The sequence below is a fragment of the Ceratotherium simum genome, chromosome 9 (genome assembly GCF_057802395.1).
Source record: "Ceratotherium simum simum isolate JZ-2026a chromosome 9, ASM5780239v1, whole genome shotgun sequence".
NCBI classification, from domain to species: Eukaryota; Metazoa; Chordata; class Mammalia; order Perissodactyla; family Rhinocerotidae; genus Ceratotherium; species Ceratotherium simum.
The window spans coordinates 55,102,467-55,124,887 of NC_141908.1; the positions used below are offsets into that span (position 1 = coordinate 55,102,467).

A 22,421-nucleotide genomic window follows, 5' to 3' on the forward strand; every position below is an offset into this window, starting at 1 on the left:
GTAAATACAAAAATAGAAATAATTTGGGGAGACGCCCGCAGGGCCGTCGCGCCCCCCAATTCGGGACAGGTTCCCTTCGGCCTCCCGCGCCGGGGCGCCCCCTGGCGGCAGCTTTAGCAGCGGGCAGTGCGCAGAGGGCACGTGGGCGCACAGAGGGCGCGGGGGGCGCTCGGGGACTCCCGGGCACAGAGTGGCGGGCACGGCCCCCTGGCGGCGGCGACGTAGTTATCTGGTGAGCGGCGCCTCGTCCCTCTGGTCCGGCGGGCTCACGGCGGTCTTGCTAAGCACAGCGGCTGAGTAGGGCAGGAAGCCGCTCTCGGAGCGCGGCGCCGCCGTGCTGCAACCGAAGTCCGAGCCCCCCGCGGCCCCTGCGCCGCCGCCGCCACCCCCGCCGCCGCCGCCGCCGCCCCGGGACCCCAGGGCCGCGGCGGCTGCTGCTGCGGCCGCCGCTGCGGATTGACTGCTATGGCAACTGAGGCACGAGCAGGGCGCCGAGCCACCGCTGGGGGGCGCCCCGGCCGCGGCGGCCGAGGAGGCCGCGGCTGCCGCCGCTGCTGCAGCCGCCGCGGCCGAGGCCGCGCTGTTGAGCCCCGCGGCGGCCGCGGGCGTCTGGTAGAGGCCCGGGTGGCGGAAGCTGCACAGCAGCTCGGGCCGCGAGTAGGGGTGCGAGAGGGCACGGAAGGTGTCCAGCGGGCGGATGGAAGTGGCGAAGGGCGACGACGCCGCGGCCGCTGCGCCGGAGGCCGCGGCCGCTGCGGCCGCAGCCGTGACGCCCACGTGCGGGTAGTAGTGCAGCGGCACGTGCGAGTGGAAGGGGTAGGGCAGGCTTCCGGTGGCGGCCGCGTGCGTCATCATGTAGGTGTAGAAGCTGGGGTCGGCCGGGTGCGGCCACGACATGGCCAGGCGCTGCCGCTTGTCCTTCATGCGCCGGTTCTGGAACCACACCTGCGGGGAGAGCCGCGCCGCGGCCCGAGTTAGGGATCGCCTCGTGACCCCAGCCACGCCCCTCCCGGACCTCCGAGTGGCCTGGCCTCCTCCCCTCCGCCCGGGCCCAGCCCGGAGTCCCCTTTGCTCTCCCAGCTGGGATAGTGTGGGCAGCAGTGTGGACCGCCGTGGGCACACCCTTCCCTGCGAGAAGAGTCTTCTCTATGTCTGACCGCTGCAGCTCCTCGGGCTTCTGCTCCCTTACTTTTTGCTGCGTTTTCTTGTCCCAACCTAACCTTTCCTTTGCTTCCCGCCACTCACCGGTGCCCGGCCTCCCTGAGCATCCGTCTGGAAATCCCAGGATTTGCGCGGGGATCCTAGGCCGCCTTTAAGAGAGGCTGCTGCGGCAGCTTTTCTAAAAGGTCGCCGCGCGAGGTCTTGAGTCCTCTGAGATGCGAGGACCTGTCTTGAGGGGCACGGGTCCGATTTTGATATTGAGGGATGATTTTGTTGGAATCGTTTGCCTCAAATGAGTGGCGGGAGCAACATCCTCTTAAACTGAGAAGGGGACTTTTCAACCCCTCCCAACACAGTATCTAATGAAGACATCATTCGTCACCACTCTAAATTACAGAAAGCCTGACCAAACCGAAGGGAGACTTCCACACCCCTCCCCTATCGCGTGGAGTTTCCTCTTTTCTTTTTCTAGAGTATCGGGTCCTCCGTAAAATGCTCACCAAGTCGCCCACCCTCTCGGTTATCTCTCCCGGACGTATAATAAAATTAATCACCTAAAGATAGGTAAATAAGGACAATTTCGTTGCGTTTCTCCCCCCCCCCCAGGTTGCTTTTTTCCCGTTACCCAGGAGAAAAATGTTTAAGAAACTACTTTCTCAACCCAATCGATTTTTAAAATAGAGTATCCTTTTCTCCGTTTTGTAGTGATTTATGTGAAAATAAATCTCCAAGATCAAGAGCAAATGAAAAGTTTCACTTCTGGTTCGTGCCAGAGGAACAAAGCCCAGCCGGCTTTGCCGCCGAGGGGAAAGGAGGGCCATGGACCTGTGCGAGGGCACCTGGGCAGGTGCTGGGCAAAATCTAGCAGCGGCGCGCGTTTGCGGCATCGCCTCCGCGATTCCGGGGCCTTCCCAAGTCAGCCAGGCCGGCCAACATTTCGGAGCTGAGAAATAAATATGCCTATTCCTGTGGTGACTCTCCCCCACGGGTTTCCAGGCCGTCAGCTAAATCTAGCCACCCAGAAAGGAGGCAGGAGAAACAAAAATCAACCCAGACATTTCCGGGGAGGCTAGAACAGGCGCGCGCTGGAATCAATACCTTGATGGTAGTTTCGGGCAGGTTGAGCGCAGCGGCCAACTCGCACCGGCGGGGCCGCGACACATAGTTCTCCCGGTAGAACTCCTTCTCCAGGCGCGCGATCTGCTCGCGGGTGAACGCCGTGCGGTAGCGCCGCACCTGATCGGCGCCAGAGCCAGAGCCGCCCAGGGCCGCGCTCCCGCCGCCGCCGCCACCGCCTCCATGCAGGCTGCCGAGGCCGGACCCCGACGCAGACGTCGTGGTACCCCCGGCCGAGCCGCTCTCCACGTACCCTGGCAAACAAACGGCCGACAGAGCATGAGTCACTGTTGGGCCAAGATCCTCGCGCTGGGGCTTCGCGCGGATGGGGGAAACCGTGAGAGGAAGGCGAGGCGCTGCCTGAATTGATGGGGTCTGTCATGCTTACAAATTGCTGCCGTTAATGGAATCAATAAAGTTTGGGGAGACCTTCATAACCAAATAATAGGAACTCAATTAGGGAGGGTTTTTTTTCTTTCAATAATTGGAAATTCAACTCGGGGAAATTTGGCCAAGGGAAAATGTCTATATCTAGGCGTAGTTTGGGAAGTTCTGGATTTGCCATGGTCTGGAGACAGCAGGGCAGCTTTCTGTACGGCCTCCAACCTTTGACAGTCTTTTGAGTTTGGTTAAAAATATTTTGGGAGTCAAAGACGGCAACAGCTCAAACAGGAACCATTAGGGGGTGGACACTACTTTCCAACTCTTTTTCTCCCGCTGACCCAAGCGAGTCTCCCAGAGGCGCCAAGCGACGCTCCCTGCGACTTATTCAGAATGTCCCCTCCACTGGGCCTTGGAGGCTCAGATGCAGCAGAGTTCAGAGCTGCTGTCAGGGCACCCTTCTCCTGGCACTACTCAGCGGCCGGGTAGGGGTCGATCGGCTCGCATCGGCTTTTAGACCGGCGCGCAGAAACATTTTCTGGGACTCAAGAGCGAGGGTAGGCGGGCGAGAGGGCCTGGAGCCCCAGGCCTGTGCCTTGCTGGGAGGCTCAAGAAGCAGAACCAGGGGGCACGGTGTCCCGCATGCGTCCCGCCCCTGCCTGAGCTAGCTTGGTGCAGCTTCCTTGCGGAGGGTCAGAAAGGGGCAAAGGCACCAGGAAGAGCCGTCAGGGGCCGCGGAGGAACAGGGAGGACGGGACTGGAGAACGCGGCGCGGGAGGCGCGGTTACCTTTGCCATTGTTTTCCTTAAGCGGCGCGGCGCCGAGGCCGCCAGGGGAGCGCAGCGCCGAGCAGCCCACCTCCACGTCGCTGCTCATGTCCGCCTCGGCAGCCGCCTCTGAATAATGGCCCGGCTTTTTGCGGCCCTCGGCGGCGGAGGCGATTTCGGAGGAGACGGTGCTTTCGCTGCCGGAGTGCTGCAGGTTGAACAAAGTGTCTATTTCGAATTTGCCCTTGGCAGGGAGGTCTCCCAGAGCGCCGTGCAGGGGGGCGGACGGCAGGCGCGGGCTGAGGCGAGCCGGGTGCTGCGAATTTTCCAGGGCCTCGAGCACAGCATTGCCAGCCGAGTCCGACAAATTGGAGAACCTCTTCCCGGCCGTGGGGCTGTGCAGCCCTCTCTCCATCAGAATCATCTCTTTTCTTATTCTTTCCATCATCTCAGCTTTCTAAAAAATGCCACAGTGGCCCGGCTGTCCCGTCCTAATGATGGGCTGCGCCTAGGACTAATTCTCATTCAGCCCCAGCGACAGCCTCTAAATATTATTATCTCTTTTGGAAGGAGGCGGAAAAATTGTGGGATGCCAGAGCGAGGGAATGACTGGTCAGAATGACCCATACATCCTTCCGAGCCCGAGATGTCATTCATCAAAAAGTAGAGCTCGCTCGTCATTAAGGTACGAATGACGCCGTTCGAATAATCATTTATTGTAACACGTTTATAAGCAAATAAATACACGCTCCTGTCAGTGGGTAATGAAGGCGGCTTCAGAGCAGACAAATAGATCCAGGTAGGAGGCGAGAAGAGACAAGAAGTGAGGAGGAAGGCTCCGGTCCTTTGCCCGCTCAGAGCCGGTTCTGCTCGCCCGGGGGTTTGGCCTCGGGGGTGAAATTGACAGTCTGATTAATAGAGCGCGCCGCGGCACATTTCCCCCTTCATTTAGGGGCATCATTACGCTCTCAGTTTGCTGGGTTGCCCCTTAGGTCCTAATCATGCAGCGCCTTCCTCATTTTTCCTCGGACACAGATACGTGTTAAATAATAGATAATGCTTTGATTTTCCAGAGTAGATCGTAGGGAAGGTTTGTTTTTTTTTTTTTTTTTTAACATTTACAAGCGGGAGGGGGGTAACGGGGGGGACAAGGGGGAGGATGTAGGGAGAGTTGCGTAAGGAGAAGACCTTGCGCTCCTGTCTGGATTACTTATCTTTTGAATTTCAGAACCAAATATGTATTTTATTTAACAAATAGGACTCGGAGTTCTCTCTCTGCCCACTTTGCCTCAGCCTGGCTGCTCTCCTCCCACTCCAGTAGAAAGAGAGAAATATCTCGTCGAGTTTTGAAAGCACTTTAGTGCTACGTGGCTGGGGAGGTGTGTTGGGCCCGTGCCTCCAAACGGAAATCATTAGGTCCTCTCTGATTTTTTAACACAGTTTGCAGTGTGAGTTCTGAACTTGAAGTCCCGGGTTTTTAACTTTTATAATCCTGCTGATGAATAGGCTTCTCGCCTATGCATTTTCCCTGGGGGAAATGAACTCGGCTGGACGATTTCATAGCAAAATTCGACAGCTAACTTTAAAACACAATCGCGATTTACAGCGCCATATGGGCTGCCCCAAATCCACTTTTTATGTTGCCAGCTTTCCCCCTCCCTCCTCAAATCGAATTATTCGTGGCAAAGTTGCCATATTTCGAGGTCAAGGGAGGAAAGAAGAGACTTAGCCTTCTTCCCCTACCATCACGATGCCCTCCCTTCCCCACTCTGCCCTTCTTCCTTCCCTCCTTCCTCTCCTCCCCCATCCCAGCCCCAGCCCCTTACCTGTGGTCCCGGGTATTCCCCGTGCTGAGTTCCGGCGTGGAGAATCGCGGACCAGCCTTGCTGCTGCTCTTCGCGGCCTGAGTTTGGCGGCTGAGCCTCTTGGCGATAACTTTGATGGTCATAATGACGCCGGCGGCAACCATTTTAACGAAGATCAATCTTCACCCAAGGCCGTTGTGCATCTCCTCCCGCGCTTGCGCCCCACCCTGCCCGGACCCCCAATGCACTGTGCGGGTCCGCCTGCCAGCAGCGCAAGGGGAGAGATCCGCGGCCACGGGCGGGGACAAGAGAGGATAGGGACAGGACGCCGAGGTCGGCCTGCGAGCTTCCGAAGCGGCCGAGAGACCCTAGCAATCTGGGCGCTGGGCGCGGGTCCTGCATCCCCGCCTCAGCGCCAACCCAGACCCCAACCCAAGCCCCCCCTTTCCTCCCTGCCGCCACACCCAGCACATCGGGGTGTATAAGGGGCAAACCCGCATCTATTTGCCCATCTCTCTGTTGGCGCTTTCTTTTTAACCTTGGATCCGTTGGGGGCGCGTCAGGAATGCAAGGGGAGGCGAGGTGTGAAGTGTATTTATATACATTTATACACATAGTCAATGCCAAAAGTTTCTCTCCTGTTCCCCTTGGCGCCAACTTATTTCAACAACGCGAGCTTTGCTTAGAAAATCAATTCCACCTCTTTAAAGTAATAAACGGCATTTTCCCACAAAGTGAGAAATGGAAAGCTGGATAAGCACGCAGTGGCTGGGGAGGTGAGAGGGGGCACGCGGAGTGGGTGTCAGGAATACGGAGGAGGACTTGACCTGGCGTCCACCTCTGCCCCTGCTCCAGAGGCCACCCGACTGCGAGCACTATGAGCCTTCCTCGCGCTTTCCGGCCATTAACGCGGTCAGAGCTCAGCTCTGTGGATGCCCCCACCTCTCCCTCCCTGCTCCACAGTCGGGGAGCCCAGCTCCACCACTCCCGGCAGGGCGCGCCCAGCGAAGGGGAATCGCTGTCCCAGGAACCTGGGAAGGGTACCCCCCGAGTCCCGCTTGCTTTGGGGACTGAATGGGACACCGTGGTCCAGGATCCGGTCTGGGGGGGGGCGAAGGCCCTGGCGGGAGGTGGGATCGGGCGTAGGCGCGACCTGAGCGGAAGTCGCAGATGCCTTTATTGCTGTCGTTTGGCGCCCCCGTCTGTTTTCCTAGCGGTTTCGGCTGCTGTGAGCAGCTTTCACTCGCAGAAGCCGCCGCTGGGGCTGGAGCGCAGACGGCGACCCCTTTCTCCTAGCCAGTAGGTCTCCCACTTCCTGCCTTCCTCTGAGACCCCCCCCGCCTTTGGTCCCAAAGCCTGCGCTAAACTGGACCTCAGTCTGTTGAAAAGGGAAAACAGCATTTCTCGGCGACACCTTCATTCATTAGTGGTTTTGAAAACTATTTTGCACCTTTTAAATAACGCCAATATTTCGTATTCTAGCATGTTTGTTATGAAAAGTATATTCAAGACCATGTCATGGAAACTACTGACAGTAAAAGATATCTATAATTTTTCACTACACTGAGGTTAGCAGACAATGTTTCGTGGGAGACAGTGAACATTCCATTACAATATTTAATGTCTCTTTATTTCGATTCTACACCTACTAGTAGTAGTATATTGACCAACATATGTAGCTTTTACTCTGAAATTATGTGCTTTTTACACATATTATCTCCTGTAAAGCTCACAGCAACTCCAGAGACGGATTCTATTATCCCTTTTTGAGAGGCGAGACACCTACCACACAGAGAGGATGGAGGACTTGCTCATGATTTTAAACTATCTCTGATAATATCTAAGTTATATTTTAAAAGCTTTGGGTAGCATTTTTGGTTGATTTTCTCATTTTGCATATGTCTTCTTTAACTACAGGCCTACCTCAGAAACATTGAGCGTGTATAGAGGGTAGTGAGATCAACACGGTTCTGCGGGTGATTATTAATGAAATGCCCAAATCGCGCACCTCTCCCAGAATGTCCAGGTTGAGGCTGAGAAGCGGCCTGTGACAATGTCCCGGGTTTTAGATGCAGCCTCCGAGTCGTGAAGCCCTCCTACCCAATACCAAGGTACAGGACTCTCAACAAAACAAGAATCAAACACATGTCCACGTGGTTTGGCAGGAATTTTTAAGATGCACTGGAGATGAGCGTGCAGGAAGGACTTCCTCCAAGTGGACTGAAAAGCACTTTTTGCTCGAAAGGAGAAATTACGTGAAAGAGGCCTAATTTTTTTCTGTTAGGCTTCCAGACTAAATATTTGTTTCTGAGCAGCGGCGGGTCCTCCGAGGTGAAGTGGCCTTCGACTGAAGGTAATAAAAATTTGTCCAGGCTGCTGGAGAGGAGGGGCGCCGGTACAGCCGGAGTTGCAGCAGAGCCGCGCGCCCACCGGGGCCTGGCTCCCAGCTTTCGAGCGAAAGGCTCCGGGGCAACAGGGCCAGAAAGCCGCGGGCCCGCATCGGGACGCATGCTCGCTCGACGACTGGGGCCGCTGGGTGTGGCGGGACAGCAGGACGGCCAGGGCCTGGGCTGCCAACCCCGGGCAGATTATCTTCACGCTAAGTGCGGTCCCCACGGCTTGGCGGTTTCGGTTTATAAGGGAAGACGCGGATTTGGCGACTCCAGGACGACTCCGTACTGGCAACTTTTTGCTGCCATCCCAGGCAGGCCGGCCTCGCGCTCTCTGTCTCTTCCGGGCCTCTCTGGCAGCTTTTGTTTTTCCTCCTTCTTCCTCCTACAATCCTGCGCCCCACCAGGGTCGGCCATGTGAATGGAGTGGGGGAGGGTAGTGCAGGGGTAGGAGGGGTACTTTCTCCCTGGACTCTGGGCTACCCAGACCCGCTGCTTGCCTGAAGCTTGTGCGCCCTCAGACGTGACAGGAAAACTTGCAGGGACATCTAGCGCCAGGCCTGGGGAACTGCGCGCCGCCAGGCAGGGAAGCTAAGCCTGAGCACTGGCCCGTCCGCCTCCTTCCCTTCGCCCCAGTCCCCCACCTAACCCCTCCGCGGTTAGGCATTTCCCTAACCTCCATCCGTTCTCCCTGCCCGTGACCACACGTGGATTCCCCAGAGACACAGGGCTCTGCGGAATAGAGAGAGAAATTTATTCTTTCATCTCAAAGGCCGGACAGAGTGAGCCCTTAGTGGACTTTAGTTAACAATGATATTGCTAGAGAAGTGTATTTCGAAGACAACGTCACCCCTGGAGATGTCGGACCAAACAGGAGAAAATTGCTTGCGGTCCCAGCTTTTGTTTTGCGAAAAAAGAAACAAGTTAGCCGGGTGCCCCCGGCTCTGGGCCCACCCTCCGGCACCGCCTTCGCAGTGAGAGTACTACTACTCTGAGAGAGAAGCCCCTCACTGTGTTTAATTCCCGCCAGGACTGGGGGCGTTCTCTCCATCCCAAACAAGGGCCCGCTGCCCTGCTGGAGGCAAACCTGGTTTCACCAAATAACGCTTCGGGTTTGGAGAGGGGTTTTTTGTTGTTGCAAACAATTTACATTTAATAAAGCCCAATTGTCTTGTTAAATCCAAATAGAATACATCTCAGACATAGAAAGTGCCCAAACTCAGGATTCCACTGTCTGGCTTTTACTGGAGATCTCTTTCTTCACCCCAGGTTTGTTGTTTTTTTAATCCTTTTGATATCTCCAGCCTGAGGGAAACAGGGTATTGCCTGCAGAGGGAAAATGAGCTCCAAAGTTGGCAGCATACAGCCTGGGTTAAGCTGGACTTAAGACTTTACTTTGGAATTAAGACTTTATTTCTACACATAATTTTTGGCTTCTTACAAGTTAATTGGGAGGGTATCCTGCACTTCCTGGTGTGGCCATCAGGGAAACATTTTCAAAGGAGTCCCCAGGACCCCCCCCCCTCTGATAGCACCCTGCGATTGTTGTCCTGGCCCTAATAGCCATCGATTATGTGGTTAATTGAGCTCATTGCTCTCTTGGCAAGCAGAGGAACTTATAGTCTTCAATAAATTTAAATCTCAGCCTGCATCTGCCCATTCCCAAACCCAGGACAGGGACATGATTTGAAAGATCATCTGCAAGGAGGGAAAGAGAGAATGTGACTTCCAGAACACTAATTCCCAAAAAGAGTGCTTGTGGAGGGGAGCAAGTGCTGGGAGAGGAGGGCTGAGCTGACCTGCCTCTCTCTCTGGAGGAGTGGGACGTTGGGCAATGAAGGACTATCCTGAGTTTCTCCCAAAACCAAAAAAGGTGGCAAAACTAGTTTCACTGAATAACACATCAATGTTTGGAGACATTTCTGGTTGCAAAAGATTTTCATTTAACAAAGACCATTTCTGTTGTTAAAGCCCCAACATAATACACCTACACACGTACACATACACAGGTTTCATTCCGTGCTCTGGGCCAGTTAAAAAAAATTATTCCCATTAAGTTTAAACCTGAAATCAGCTTGGACACAGAGTGTACAAGCTAAATGAAATGTTTCTGCAAATTCAGCTTGAAAATTCCTCCCCTACCTACCACCCCTGGTGTGTCTTATTAGTTCATAAACAGAGCACTTTGCCTGGTACTCAGCCACAGCCCTATGATCCAATAGCAGCAGCTGCCCTGGGGGGGCGCAGGGTTTAGGAGCCCTCATAGGGTCCAGACAGAGCCTCTTTCCTTAGGGGAACCCCTTCCCCCAGGGCCAGGACCTCAAAGGCTGTACGGGAAGCAGGTTAAGCAGCAGGATAGCAAGAGGCAATGCTCCTTACTGTTCAAAGCCTCCTTGGTCTCTGAACACCCACTAGGATGGGCAGAGAAACCCCAAGTCCTACAATAGTCACACAGGCCAACTGGAGGCAGGGCCACCATTGAGAAATGCATTTAAACCAGAGCATTAATTCACACTTTCCTCCCAGTCCTCCACAACTTAATTTGCTGTGTGGAAAAATAAGCCAAAAGTGAAGGGCTGTCTGAAATCAGCAAAACTTGACAAGGTCTTTCTTCTTATCTTAATTTCACTTTATTTTTTAGTATATTGGTAATCGAGATATATTTATCAGATAGAAAATGGTACAGAAGTCTCAGTGCACAAAATCACAGAGATATTTAGTTTTAAGAGACTGAAGTTCGTTGGTTGCAGTTATGTCAGAAATATTTCAACGAATTTGTTTTTTGAGGTCATAGAAAAAAATTTAAAAGTATCTACATGTTTTCCCCCTCTGAGAAAAAGAAAGGGAGATAAAAAATAAGGAAATTTCAGGGTGTCATCCCATGATTTATTTGGTACTGAAATTGTTAGGTAAAGAGGACCCAGCCAAACTCTTCCAAAATCAGCAACTCTGTCACCTGGCCCTGACTGGTGTTTTTAAAACGCCAATCCAGCTTTCGTTACTAACTTTTGTCATCTTCTCTCAAGTAGCCAAAATTGTTCTCACCAGCAAACTTCTATTCCTACAATTTTATGCAAAGGCTTAGGCCCCTCCTGTCTCAAATTTGATCATGAACATGTCTAGGACTTCAAAAAGGTCAAATTCTCCTGCTTTTCCTTTCCAGCGCCCTCTCATAACTTTCCCCTTTATTTGAGCCTTTTATGGTTACTGCGTTTTGCGTGTCAACACTCCCAACACCAGCAGCCCACCCTGTAATGCCAAGTGAGGCCCAGGAGGGCCTTCCTGGCTCCTCCACTTGACCCAGCCAGGTCCTGTCTTGGGTCCAGGAACAGCAGGCTAGGTGACTAGCCTCACCAATCCCAGGCTCAGGGGCGCGATTTTCTTGGATATGAGCTGGCCTGGGGAGTTGATGCTGCAGAACCAAATGGGCTCACTTTGAGGGCTCCGGCACTCACCCCAGCACCCTCGGCTCATCGAATTTAATGTTGCTTCTAAGGTGGGGACTTAAATTCATCGCAGGACTCATACCAGCCCCCCATTAACGGCTAAAATGGAGGATGGTGGGCTGGGGCTCTGTGGCTGAGGATTGGCAGGAAGGGATGAGGAGGGGTCAGGGCTGTGATCTCTGACACCCTGGCAGGCTTCCTGGAGCCCATTCTACTCCTTCCATGTCAGACCCAGTTGCTCTGGGCTGCTGCTCTCACAAGCCCCAAGCTTGCTTGGAAAAACCGCCCTCTTAATTTGCCCCTCTCAGTTCTCTGTAGTCGGCAGTTTGGAAAAGAAAGCGAAACAAAGGTCCCTGGGAAAGTGAAGTTTTCAATTAATTGGTGTGAGTAACGGGCGGGGGTGGGTGGTGGCTGCAAAATGCAAGAGGCCGGTCGGCTTCAGGAGAGACTCAGAAGTTTCGCGGCGGGCGGCGGAGTGGCTTTCTGGCGGAGCACTCCATTGGGTCTTTCTGCCGGCCCGGGGAGGCTGCGCCAGGGCTGGGGAGCCCAGCTGAGGAGGAGTGTAGAGGCGAATAGCGTGGACCAGGCATCTGGATTCTTCTCGCTGGGGCATACCCTCAGGTTCGCCGCGCCGAAGCCAGGTCTTTTCTTCTGCTTGACTGACTGACTTGTAAGTCTCTGCGCCCGGCCTCAAAGGCACTTAGGGGGCATTTTCCAGCGGACAGCGTATGTGTACAGGAAGATCTGCTCGAATTGGTCCTAATTCGGAGGATCCCTGGAATAACATGCATGAAATGCCTTTGCCTGGTAGCAAGGTAAGGAAGATAGTTCCTCGGGTTTGGAGTATAGGTCAGCTAATCCGAGGGATTAAGCAACAGATCAAATTTCACATCATTCTAACCATCTCTGTCCTTCGCCTTCATTTAGTTGTGCAGCTCGGGGAGCCGGGGAGAGGTGGCAAAAGCAGCCGTGGCCGAGACAAGGCGCAGGCCTCGGCGCCCGCCGCAGTCGCAGACAGGGCCTGGGATGGGCGGTCGCGCAATCAGCTCGTGGGGGTGGCTGCAGCGCAAACGCCTGGGTCTGGGGGAGGGCGGGAAGGGGAGGTGGGCTGCGCAAGGGGCAGGGGAGAGGTGGGGGCTGGGGAGGGGTGGGGGCCGGGGTGGGTGGGTCTGGCGGGGCCCGGGCCAGGAGCCAGGCTCTCCCGCGCCCCCACCCCCACGTGGCCCCGCGCAGCCAATGGCACGGCCTGGAGCGGGAGCCCTCGGGGAGGGAGGCGGCCCCCCGACCGGCCCAGGCCCCCTCCCAACCTGAACTTCGTTTTTATAAACGTCCCGCGATGAGCTAACCTGTTGGAGGGCGGGCGGGCGGGCGGGAGGCGGGAGGCTCGCAGAGGGAGAGAGGGCGAGAGGAAGAGGGCGGGAGCGAGAGACCGAGAGAGAAAGGAGAGGAGGGAGGAGGCGCGCCATGGTGTCCTGCGCGGGGCCAGGGCCAGGGCCAGGGCCGGGCCAGGCCGGGCCATGAGCCGTGCTGGGAGCTGGGACATGGACGGGCTGCGGGCGGACGGCGGGGCCGCGGGGGCGGCCCCGGCCTCCTCCTCCTCCTCCTCCGTGGCGGCGGCGGCACCGGGCCAGTGTCGCGGCTTCCTCTCCGCGCCAGTGTTCGCCGGGACACACTCCGGGCGTGCGGCCGCTGCGGCCGCGGCGGCAGCAGCGGCAGCAGCGGCGGCCTCTGGCTTCGCGTACCCGGGGACCTCTGAGCGCGCGGGCTCCGCCTCGTCGTCGTCATCTTCGGCTGTGGCCGCAGCGCGCCCGGAGGCTCCCTCGGCCAAAGAGTGCCCGGCGCCCGGCGCGGCCGCTGCAGCGCCCCCGGGCGCCCCAGCTCTGGGCTACGGCTACCACTTCGGCAACGGCTACTATAGCTGCCGCATGTCGCACGGCGTGGGCTTACAGCAAAACGCTCTGAAGTCGTCGCCGCACGCCTCGCTGGGAGGCTTCCCGGTGGAGAAGTACATGGACGTGTCGGGCCTGGCAAGCAGCAGCGTACCGGCCAACGAGGTGCCCGCGCGGGCCAAGGAGGTGTCCTTCTACCAAGGCTACACGAGCCCGTACCAGCACGTGCCTGGCTACATCGACATGGTGTCTACCTTCGGCTCCGGGGAGCCTCGGCACGAGGCGTACATCTCCATGGAGGGCTACCAGTCCTGGACGCTGGCTAACGGGTGGAACAGCCAGGTGTACTGCGCCAAGGACCAGCCACAGGGCTCCCACTTTTGGAAATCATCCTTTCCAGGTAGGGAAGTTGGAAAAAGGGGGAGGACAGAAGGGAAGGAGGGAGGGAGGAAGAGAGAAAAGGAAAAGAAAAGACGAAGAGTGCATGCCCCTACCTAGGAGTGGGTGCCTGTCCTCCTCGCCCAACCAGGGTTAACCCTGTGGAACTGTTGGTCGTCCAGTTGGGGGGAAATCTGTAAATTCCTCCTTTGATTTAAACTGCCTCTCACAACCCTTTTCTTCTTGTGTGCAGGCACAGGCCTGTTTTTCTTCTAAAGTTGAGGGTCTTTGCGTGCCCTTTGCTCAGGCCTTTGCCCCTCCTACCCAAAGAGATGTCACAGAGTTGGGCCCCACTGTTCAAGGGCGTGACTGCCCTAGAGTGACCACTAAAGCTTCTAAGAGCTCACAGCTCAAAACACAGGAACACAAGAAATCAAAGCATGAACAAACAGCCTGGATTCTTTTTTTAAGTCTGTATATGTTTGTATGTGCGCAACCGGCATTTGCGGAAACTGTCCCTATGAGCGTCCCCACTAACCACGCCATAAAGTTGCAGGCTTGTTAAGATGCCGGTTTGAGAAACCATGATGATCCATCAAATTGGCTTTCACTTTGAAGTGTAAATAATCTTTCTTTAATAATGTGTAAATAATAGATCTGTGTAAATAATAATAAAGTGTAAACAGCCTGGCTTTCTTTATCCCCTGGACTCCCTCCAAACGTACACACACACCCCCTGAAGCTGGGTGCTCCAGATAGCCCGGTCTAATTTTTCACGTGCTGTGTTTTATACCAGGGGATGTGGCTCTAAATCAGCCAGACATGTGTGTCTACCGTCGGGGGAGGAAGAAGAGGGTACCCTACACCAAACTGCAACTCAAAGAACTGGAGAACGAGTATGCCATTAACAAGTTCATTAACAAGGACAAGCGGCGGCGGATCTCGGCTGCCACGAACCTATCTGAGAGACAAGTGACCATTTGGTTTCAGAACCGAAGAGTGAAAGACAAGAAAATCGTCTCCAAGCTCAAAGACACTGTCTCCTGATGTGGGCCAGAATGGCCACAGAGATTTTAAATGCTTTCAGTTGTCTCCAAAAGACCTTTGGAAAGACTTGAATATGTATTTAATTCCCCTCATCCCCCTGCCAGTGACGGCAGATTTTGTGAATTGTTTTTCTCTCTTCTTCTTATCTGGCTCTGAAACCTTTTGCTGCCCAACCTCACTTTGTAGTTCTGTTTCTTGTTTATTATTGATTTTGTTCTTGTCTAGGTTTATTTTTTTATGATGTTTTTAATGTTCTGTTTCTCCCTCCAGGCCAGTATAAAGGACTTGAAGTATTTTTGAATAATCCCCTCAAATGTATTTCAGAAGTGCCATTCTGATTTTAGGGTTTTATTTTTTTAAATCACTTTATATGCCTGTTTCCAGCACTGATTATCTTCATAATCCATTAGGGCAGAACGATTTGCAGTCATTCATATCCTGTGATTGGGTAATTGAATCATTAGCTCTCAGCAGTCGCCCTGAGGCAAGTGGAAACAGCTCTGGGCAGGGAGTGCTTTAGGTCACTGGGAAAGTCTAAAAACAGGAGGCTAGAGGTACCGTCATGGCTTTAAAAGCAGCTACCTTATTAAATAGGGTTTGTATCCATATTGGAATGAAGACAATCTTTCCGACGTTGGGTCTTTCACTTGCTGTTGTAGTCGTATGTGTTGAGTATACCTTGTAGATTTGTGCTTTTATAATCTTTAATCGAAAATAATGTGTCCTCATGGATGCCTTCATTTCCCCAGCTCTAGATGCAGATACTTAGATGGCTGCAATTGGCAGAGTGACCGGTGGCTGATATAAATGCACCCCTCTCCCTGGCCTTGGGTCCGTGGGACTAGGGTTGAGGCCATCTCCTCAGTCCCCTGAAAGAGGCTGAATCAATGTGACCATGGGTGGGAACTTTCACCCACAACCCAATGAAGAACTTGACTGTGAACAAACGTATGGAGCCTCTCGTGGAGCTCTAAAACATCTAACAAATGCGAAAAATGTGGAGCTCTAAAGTCCAAGAAGAAAAAAAGATGTTTCTGAAAGTGACGATAAATAACTACTTTTAAAGTGCTGCACATTTATACAACTGAGAGATTATTTTTGTAGATGCAATGCCTGTGAGCTGGGATACGTGGGCAGTGCTTCAGGCATTTAAAAATCACTTTTTACTCCTAGGGAGATGCAAATAAACAGAACTTTCTTGTTTCCTTTGAGTCTTTATACATTTGTTTTCTTTTTCCAAGCTCATGTTGCCTGTAGAAACTCTTCTTATTTATTATAAAATCTTGTTATCCTGAACACTATGATCTTCCCTATAGATGAAGGAAACTCAAAACCAGTTCTGGTCTGTGAAACCTCCAGGCTCTCCACTTCCGCCACCCCCCACCCCTTTTCCCGTGGCTTTCACATAAGTAGTGATGTCTTTAAATGAGGGTATAATTTGTGGTGTCTACAATATTTTTTACCAAATACATCCCCAATAAAATTTTACTTCTCTTTCAGTATTATCCATTTATTCAAATAGTTTTTTTTTTATCAATATGCATTTATGTGCCCCGGTATAGGAGAACGTGGTCACTTGGACGCTTTCTTCCTAGAAAGGCCGTTATAAATATCTACTCTAGGATGGTCTTGAAATTAGACATACCCATATTTGGCAATTGAAAAAGAAACATTTCAGGCTTATCCCTTATCGCCTTCTCCCGGCAGCCTGCACACAGCAGCTGAAGACTGAAACCATAATTATATACCCCAAACCTCTGGACGCAATTTTTAGGCACTACAAACTTTCTTTTTGAGACCTTTTTGCCACTCAGGGAAATGGCCGCTGAGGAACTGGGTGCCTCGTCCTTGTTAGCGCCCGGGCGCGATCAATTTAGTGGTTGCTAACTTTTTGGTGTGTAAGTTAAATACAGATGTTTAAAACCTCACACAATATGTAAACTCTTCTGGCGGCCGGGCTCGCTTATGGATCTGGCAGAGAAAGCGCAGAGACCCAAGGTCCGGAGCTACTTTCGTTTTCTCTGGCCCGGCTTGACTTCTTTCATATCTTGCAACCGACTGCGGGCGGCCAACTTCGTTTTAATTGAGAGAGAGAGAAAAGAAAAATTGACCACGATGCAGCCTCTGGAGAAGAAATAACCTCTGAAAACGGGACCACACCGTCCTCGACCTTTCACTTCGTGGAGAGCTGCTAATATTTCCTCTGTTTTTCTCACAAGATGCGTTTTCACCTAAAATGGGCCTGTTTTCCCTTCATCTCTATCGTCGTCTTTCCCCCTTCTTTTCTGTAAATTCCAGACTCCAGGGCCGCACTCCATTTCCCAGGTCCATTTCTCAGGTTTCCTGTCGTGGACAGAGGGATTGCCTCGAGGTTTTCCTTTCATCTGTAGTTTGCTGGTCAGATTCCCTCCGCCTAAGAGAAATAGGAGGTTTGCTGAAGATTAAAATTGCGCTTAAACGCTCTCCTGTGGAATTTGAATTGACGGCTAAATCAATAACAGATGAAGACTTTGTTATTGATACGAATTCCTTTTATATTCCGAATCGAGGAGGGAGGAGAGGAGCAGGTCTGTGGCCCAAGATCTGGAAGGGAGGCCCGGGGGGTGGGGGGAGGCGCGAGGCGAAGGGAGCTTCGGGGAGAGGCCTCTCCTTCGGGTGGAGACACAGGCCGCGGGGAGAGCGCCTCCGAAACCGGGCAGGTTTCGAGCGCCGCTGGTGGAGAATCAAGGCCCCCGCGTCTATGCGTGATTCGAAAGGCGAAGGAGGCTTGGGAGCCGGCGCGTACCGCCAGACAAAGGGGCGGCCGCGATGCTTCCCGGTATCTGGCAGCCTGCCGGGTCCCTCCGGCTCCGCTGTCCCGGCCAGCCTTGCCGCCACAATCTCCGGCTTTCCGAGACGCTCGGCCGCCCCTGGCAGCGGGCCATGACCACACGGGTTGGCGACCCCAGGCCAGCTGCGCCGCCCTTCACTGTTGATCTTGACCGTGCGGCGGCGCCTCGCCAGGCGTGGAGCTCGCTCGCCATCTCCTGGGCGGTCAGAGGCATTGGCAGAGCTCGCCGTTGAGCTCCGCGGCCAAATCCTCTTTTCCCATTCTCCAGCTCACCAGTCCAGCCTCCTGCCCCCTCCCCCCTCGCCGCCCTCCCTCCCGGGCCCCAGCTCCCAGCTCCATGCATACGACTTTGCCTGCTGGACCTCGGAAATTATAAACCCAGGAGATGAGGTGGGGCAGCTGGGCACCATTTGAGCCAGGGAAAAATGGAGGGAGTCTAGTTCTAGTATTTTGTTTCTCACTTAGTTCCTTGATATCTTTAGTCCCCGGGGGGCAAACTGGAGCTGTGTGGCTGCCTAAGGGTCCGGAGAAGACACCCGTGGACTTGGAAATACCGGAGAATCGCTGTCTACGGAGACGAGAAGAGACTGCAGGAGCTTTCGGGCCTGGGGAGGCTGTAGCTCCTCGAAAATAGGGGGAGTTTCCTAAAAGGAGAACCTGCGTCTCCTAAGAACCTAGGAACTGAGGTTGCAGCTTGTGCGTGCAGCCCTCGTGAAAGGACGGGGAGTGGAGTGGTCTCTTTATGTCTGAGCTCCTAAGAAAACTCCGACAGAGCCCTAAGGAGCCCCTGACTTGCCCACCTCCACCCCTACCCCCTCCCTAGAGCGTGAGGAAGAGGCCGATTGCGTTCCCCAGAGCCGCCCAATTGGTCGCCATAACTCACACAATAAAGTCGCAGCGCGGTGGTCAGCCTTGCCCTCCGGCGGCGCCTGTGTGGTCTCCGTGCTGGAGCTGGCGGTCTAACCAATTCCAGCTTGACTCGGGGACCGAGAGGCGGGCTGCAGGCTGGGGCGGGCGTCAGTCACCGGGTCGCTGGGGGTCTTGCAGCCGGAGGCAGGAGAGGAGGACCCCTAGACCTCCGGTCAGCCTAGAGCCGAGGGCCTGCGGCGGGGGCTGCCACATTGCTCCCGGCAAGGGATTGCTGCCCCGACTGCCTCCCTATTCTCCAGACCCCCGAACTCGCCAGCAGCCCGCGCTCCTGGAGGCGCTGAGCCGTGGAACGCTGCTAAGCGGCTGCCTCGGTGTGCCCCGCTATTCCCAGCCGGGCGGCTCTGGCTCTTCTGTCCTTCCACACCAGGTCCCGGGAGCTCGTCCTGCTCCGTCCACCACGGAGTGGATGAAATTTGGAGTTCTGGTTTGCAGAATGTAGTCGCCAAGGTGACTCCTGGCGATAAAAGGAATGTAGCCTTTGGTCAATATTGGCCAATTGAGCTGCCCAGTCCCCAGGCCAGCATACTCCATGGACCTGGATGGCGACTTCCCTAGGAGCAGAGGACTCGGCCATGGAGGAGCACACCAGGAGTGGTGTGAAGCCTCCTTCCTGGGGCCAAACTTGGGCAGAGTCTGGGAGGCATTTCTCCACCATCAGCAAACTGCCTGGGGCCTGGGACCCAGGGCTCAGGCAGAGCGTGGGTCTTCGCTGCTAGATTACTCGTGCAGAGTCATCTCCAGAAGGAATGGGGGGGGGAGGGATGGGGGCAAGAATAGCATTGCTCAGGCCTAGGGACAGAGCTGGTGGCCCCACCAAATCACAGGATCTCCAGACAAGGGGAGGGGTTCGTGATACTGGAGAAGGCCTCAGCGTCAACTTAAAGCTGGTAGAAGCAAGTCTGGCCCAGGTAGCCGCAGAAAACGGGAGCGCAAAGCCAATCAAGACTAGGAAGGGTCCCAAGGGACGCTCCTCCAGCAAAGGCACCCGATGCCCATGCCCCCAGCTCCTGAAGCCGGGCCGGAAACTCACAGAGGCCTCACCTTCGCTCATCATGCCTTGGCTCTGCCTGGCAACCTCGTCCTTCGCCATCCAATATTGAGGGTGTTATCATAATACCCTGAAGGGGGGGAAAACGGGTCGGGGGATGTAGGCGGTGCTGAAATGACCGGCTTTGAAGAACCTGCAGGCAAAGTTTCGTCCAATCGTCTGAGCCTGTCCTCTTATTCCCGGTTGTAACTAAATACTGCTGCGAGCGAAGCCGAAGCCCTTTGTTGGAGATGTGTGAGCGCAGTCTCTACAGAGCGGGCTATGTGGGCTCGCTTCTGAATCTGCAGTCGCCTGACTCCTTCTACTTCTCCAACCTGCGGCCGAATGGCGGCCAGTTGGCCGCGCTTCCCCCCATCTCATACCCGCGCGGCGCGCTGCCCTGGGCCACCACGCCCGCCTCCTGCGCCCCAGCGCAGCCTGCCGGTGCCACCGCCTTCGGCAGCTTCTCGCAGCCCTACCTGGCTGGCTCCGGGCCTCTTGGCCTGCAGCCTCTGGGCGCCAAGGACGGACCCGAAGAGCAGGCCAAGTTTTATACGCCCGACGCGGCCGCCGGGCCGGAGGAGCGTGGCCGTGCGCGGCCCCCCTTCGTCCCTGAGTCTAGCCTGGCCCCCTCGGCCGCTGCTCTCAAAGCGGCCAAATACGACTCCGCGGGTCTGGGCCGTGCCGCGCCAGGCTTTGCGGCCCTGCTCGAAGGGACCCCCTGCGCCGCCGGCTTCAAGGATGACGCCAAGGGCCCGCTCAACTTGAACATGACAGTGCAGGCGGCGGGCGTCGCCTCTTGCCTGCGACCTTCGCTGCCCGACGGTAAACGGTGGCCACGCTCCCCGGGCCAGTTTGGGCCGGGATGGGATGTGGGGTGCAAGGGAGAGTGTGTAGGGGTAGGGAGCCGCGGGGGGCGGGCAGGCAACAGGGAGCGGGCCAGGCTGACTTGGGTTGGGGCTGTGTTGCAGGCCTGCCGTGGGGGGCGGCCCCGGGGAGGGCCCGCAAGAAGCGGAAACCCTACACCAAGCAGCAGATTGCGGAGCTGGAGAACGAATTCCTCCTCAACGAATTCATCAACCGGCAGAAGCGCAAGGAATTGTCCAACAGGCTGAACCTCAGCGACCAGCAGGTCAAAATCTGGTTCCAGAACCGGCGGATGAAGAAGAAGCGCGTGGTGCTGCGTGAGCAGGCACTGGCGCTATACTAACCCGGAAGGTGGCCGCGGCCGGGCCGGGCCGGGCCTGCCTTTTTGAGCCGACGCCTGGCGTGGAGGAAGAGCTGAAACTGGGGCTTTTCCTTCCGCTCCTTGTCCGCTGGTCCTAGGTACCCTCCCGCTCAGTATGCAGCCCCAGAAGCCAGCAGGAGATTTGGAGACCTGGCCAGTTGGGCCTCCACGCTTTCCCCTTTCTCAGAGGGGTGTGAGGAAGTTGTAGCACAACCTTGGCCTTGAGGCTTCCCGAGTAGGCGGTCACCTGTCCTAGCTCTTGGCTGGGGTATTTACACCGGGGCTCACTCTAGCTCCCTTATAGTTGGAGTTCAGCTTCCACCTGGTTAGCTTCCCTTTTTCCTTCTCCCCAGCACTCCTGCATTTAGCAAGGGCCTAGCTCAGAGTGGAATTGATTTTAGGAAGGCCTCCCCGGCATAGTGGAAAGGGCTGAGAGCACAATTTTGTCTCTTTGCAGCCACAGCCTCTTGTGGCAAAGCCAGAATCTCAACTCTGCAAGAAGGAAAGGGCGCCATCCCCCTTCCTGTCTACCAGGCTGGTTTTGGAGGACAAAAGCCGCCCTAGACCTTCAGACTTTCTGAGGAAAGGGGAGGGGAGGAGTAGGGTGGCAGGACAAACTCCGGAGACACCTCTGAGTTCAGGCTGGGCTGGCCCCTCCAGCTGGGCAGAATAGACTGGATACTTCTTTCCCACGGATGGGAGGAAGTAGGCTGGGGCTCCATGGCAAACTGCAATCTCCCCGAGAGGACTGGTAAAATTCCCCTACCTCTCCCACCTCCTTACACATGTCTAGGCTGGAGCCCTGCACTCTGCAACTGGACCCCCAGAGCTGAGCTCTGGTGAGGAGAGCTGCTAGTCTCCTTTGAGGCTGGGTTGCACTAGGAGGAAGGAAAAATATCCAGAGGGAGAAGGGAATGAGCAAGGGGGGTTGGGGGGTTCCTACGTTCCCGCTGTAAATATGGCTTTCCTGTCGTGGTGAGTAAAGGTGTGGACGTGTCTTTCTTTCTTGAATTACCGTCATGGGCCACTGCAGGGAGAGATGAAATCTCCACCAGTCAGAGGACCAGGAAGGAGGCCCCTCAGATCCTCAGCTCCTCGTGACTGCTCTTGATAAGTAGAGAGGAGCAGAAGTTCCCTTCTCCTCACCCTCTCCACCACCCGCCATCTCTACCAGGGGCCCAGCCACTGTGCCCTTTCTGAGGCCCTGTGCGGAGTGGAGTCGAGTCTTTGAGGCCCTGGGCCCTGCCCTGGTGCTTGCTTTGTGGAGGCTGGGGTTCTTGAATGCCAGATGGAGTTGTTCTGGGCGTGCTGGGGTGTCCTGCCTTAACATCAGCGAACTCGAGGGCCCTTCCAAGCTTCTTCTACCTACCATCCCTGACTCTTTTCCCTCTCCTTCTGAGAAGTAGCGCCCCCCAACTCCTAGCGAGATGCACGACAGCCAAAGAGTTGAAGATTCCTTCCCAAAGTCCAGTGATTTATTTTCCTTGGAGTACCAGGCCCTAGATCTGGAGTGGGCACATCACAGGGAGCCCTGGGTCTCAGCCCAGCTGATCTCAGTTGATGTTTAGATTAATTGTATTATCTCTGCTAATAGTTGTCGTGCATGTTTTGTTTTGTTTTGATTTTGTCAAAAACAATTGCTTGTATATATAAATGTTTTCAGTGGAAATAAATATGCAGGTCCCAGCCAAGGGACTGATGTCAATTTTTCAAAACGTTTTGGATTCCCTCCTAATGTTTTTCAGGCCACCAAATTCATTTTTCTTTCCTAGTTGTGGTTTCACTGCGGGTGTTTCTTGACTGTTCATTAAATGAGAAAATGGCTTCCAAGTCAGTCAGGAAATGGTGTATAAAAGCCTACGAAGAAAATGTGTATGAACCATCCAGGGTGGAGGGAACCATGGGCAGATGTGAGTGTATCTCACATCCTAAGTGAACCCTCAGCTTCTTGCTAGCTGGGGTTTCGTCATTTTGTCTAAATTCTCGAACTCTGAAACTTGCTGTTTTCGGAGGAGGCTGCCAAGAT

The 22,421-nt window shown here is 54.9% G+C and overlaps 3 protein-coding genes across 3 annotated transcripts; 2 read left to right on the forward strand and 1 right to left on the reverse strand.

The window, feature by feature from the left end:
* Positions 1–225: 225 nt before the first annotated feature.
* On the reverse strand, positions 226–3,873 carry EVX2 (even-skipped homeobox 2). Its single transcript, XM_087434954.1, has 3 exons — positions 3,447–3,873; positions 2,260–2,531; positions 226–945 (listed from the first exon to the last, which is right to left on the reverse strand). The coding sequence occupies exons 1-3, from the start codon at positions 3,871–3,873 to the stop codon at positions 226–228; spliced, it is 1,419 nt and encodes a 472-aa protein (XP_087291080.1).
* Positions 3,874–12,541: 8,668 nt separating this feature from the next.
* HOXD13 (homeobox D13) lies at positions 12,542–15,868 on the forward strand. Its single transcript, XM_004426650.3, has 2 exons — positions 12,542–13,355; positions 14,130–15,868. Exons 1-2 carry the CDS (start codon positions 12,584–12,586, stop codon positions 14,378–14,380), a joined length of 1,023 nt encoding a protein of 340 aa, XP_004426707.1. The 5' UTR covers positions 12,542–12,583; the 3' UTR covers positions 14,381–15,868.
* A 3,550-nt stretch (positions 15,869–19,418) lies between these two features.
* Positions 19,419–20,377, forward strand: HOXD12 (homeobox D12). The gene is made up of 2 exons (XM_004426653.3): positions 19,419–19,992; positions 20,139–20,377. Exons 1-2 carry the CDS (start codon positions 19,419–19,421, stop codon positions 20,375–20,377), a joined length of 813 nt encoding a protein of 270 aa, XP_004426710.1.
* Positions 20,378–22,421: the final 2,044 nt, after the last annotated feature.

What these genes read in the sequence shown, in the direction of transcription:
- EVX2 (XM_087434954.1), bottom strand. Translation starts at nt 3,873, where the DNA reads ATGATGGAAAGAATAAGAAAAGAGATGATTCTGATGGAGAGAGGGCTG. An exon ending in TAAGGAAAACAATGGCAAAG is followed by an intron (nt 2,532 to 3,446) that starts GTAACCGCGCCT and finishes TTTGTTTGCCAG; the next exon opens with GGTACGTGGAGAGCGGCTCG. An exon ending in TGCCCGAAACTACCATCAAG is followed by an intron (nt 946 to 2,259) that starts GTATTGATTCCA and finishes CTCTCCCCGCAG; the next exon opens with GTGTGGTTCCAGAACCGGCG.
- HOXD13 (XM_004426650.3), top strand. Translation starts at nt 12,584, where the DNA reads ATGAGCCGTGCTGGGAGCTGGGACATGGACGGGCTGCGGGCGGACGGC. An exon ending in TTGGAAATCATCCTTTCCAG is followed by an intron (nt 13,356 to 14,129) that starts GTAGGGAAGTTG and finishes GTTTTATACCAG; the next exon opens with GGGATGTGGCTCTAAATCAG.
- HOXD12 (XM_004426653.3), top strand. Translation starts at nt 19,419, where the DNA reads ATGTGTGAGCGCAGTCTCTACAGAGCGGGCTATGTGGGCTCGCTTCTG. An exon ending in GCGACCTTCGCTGCCCGACG is followed by an intron (nt 19,993 to 20,138) that starts GTAAACGGTGGC and finishes GCTGTGTTGCAG; the next exon opens with GCCTGCCGTGGGGGGCGGCC.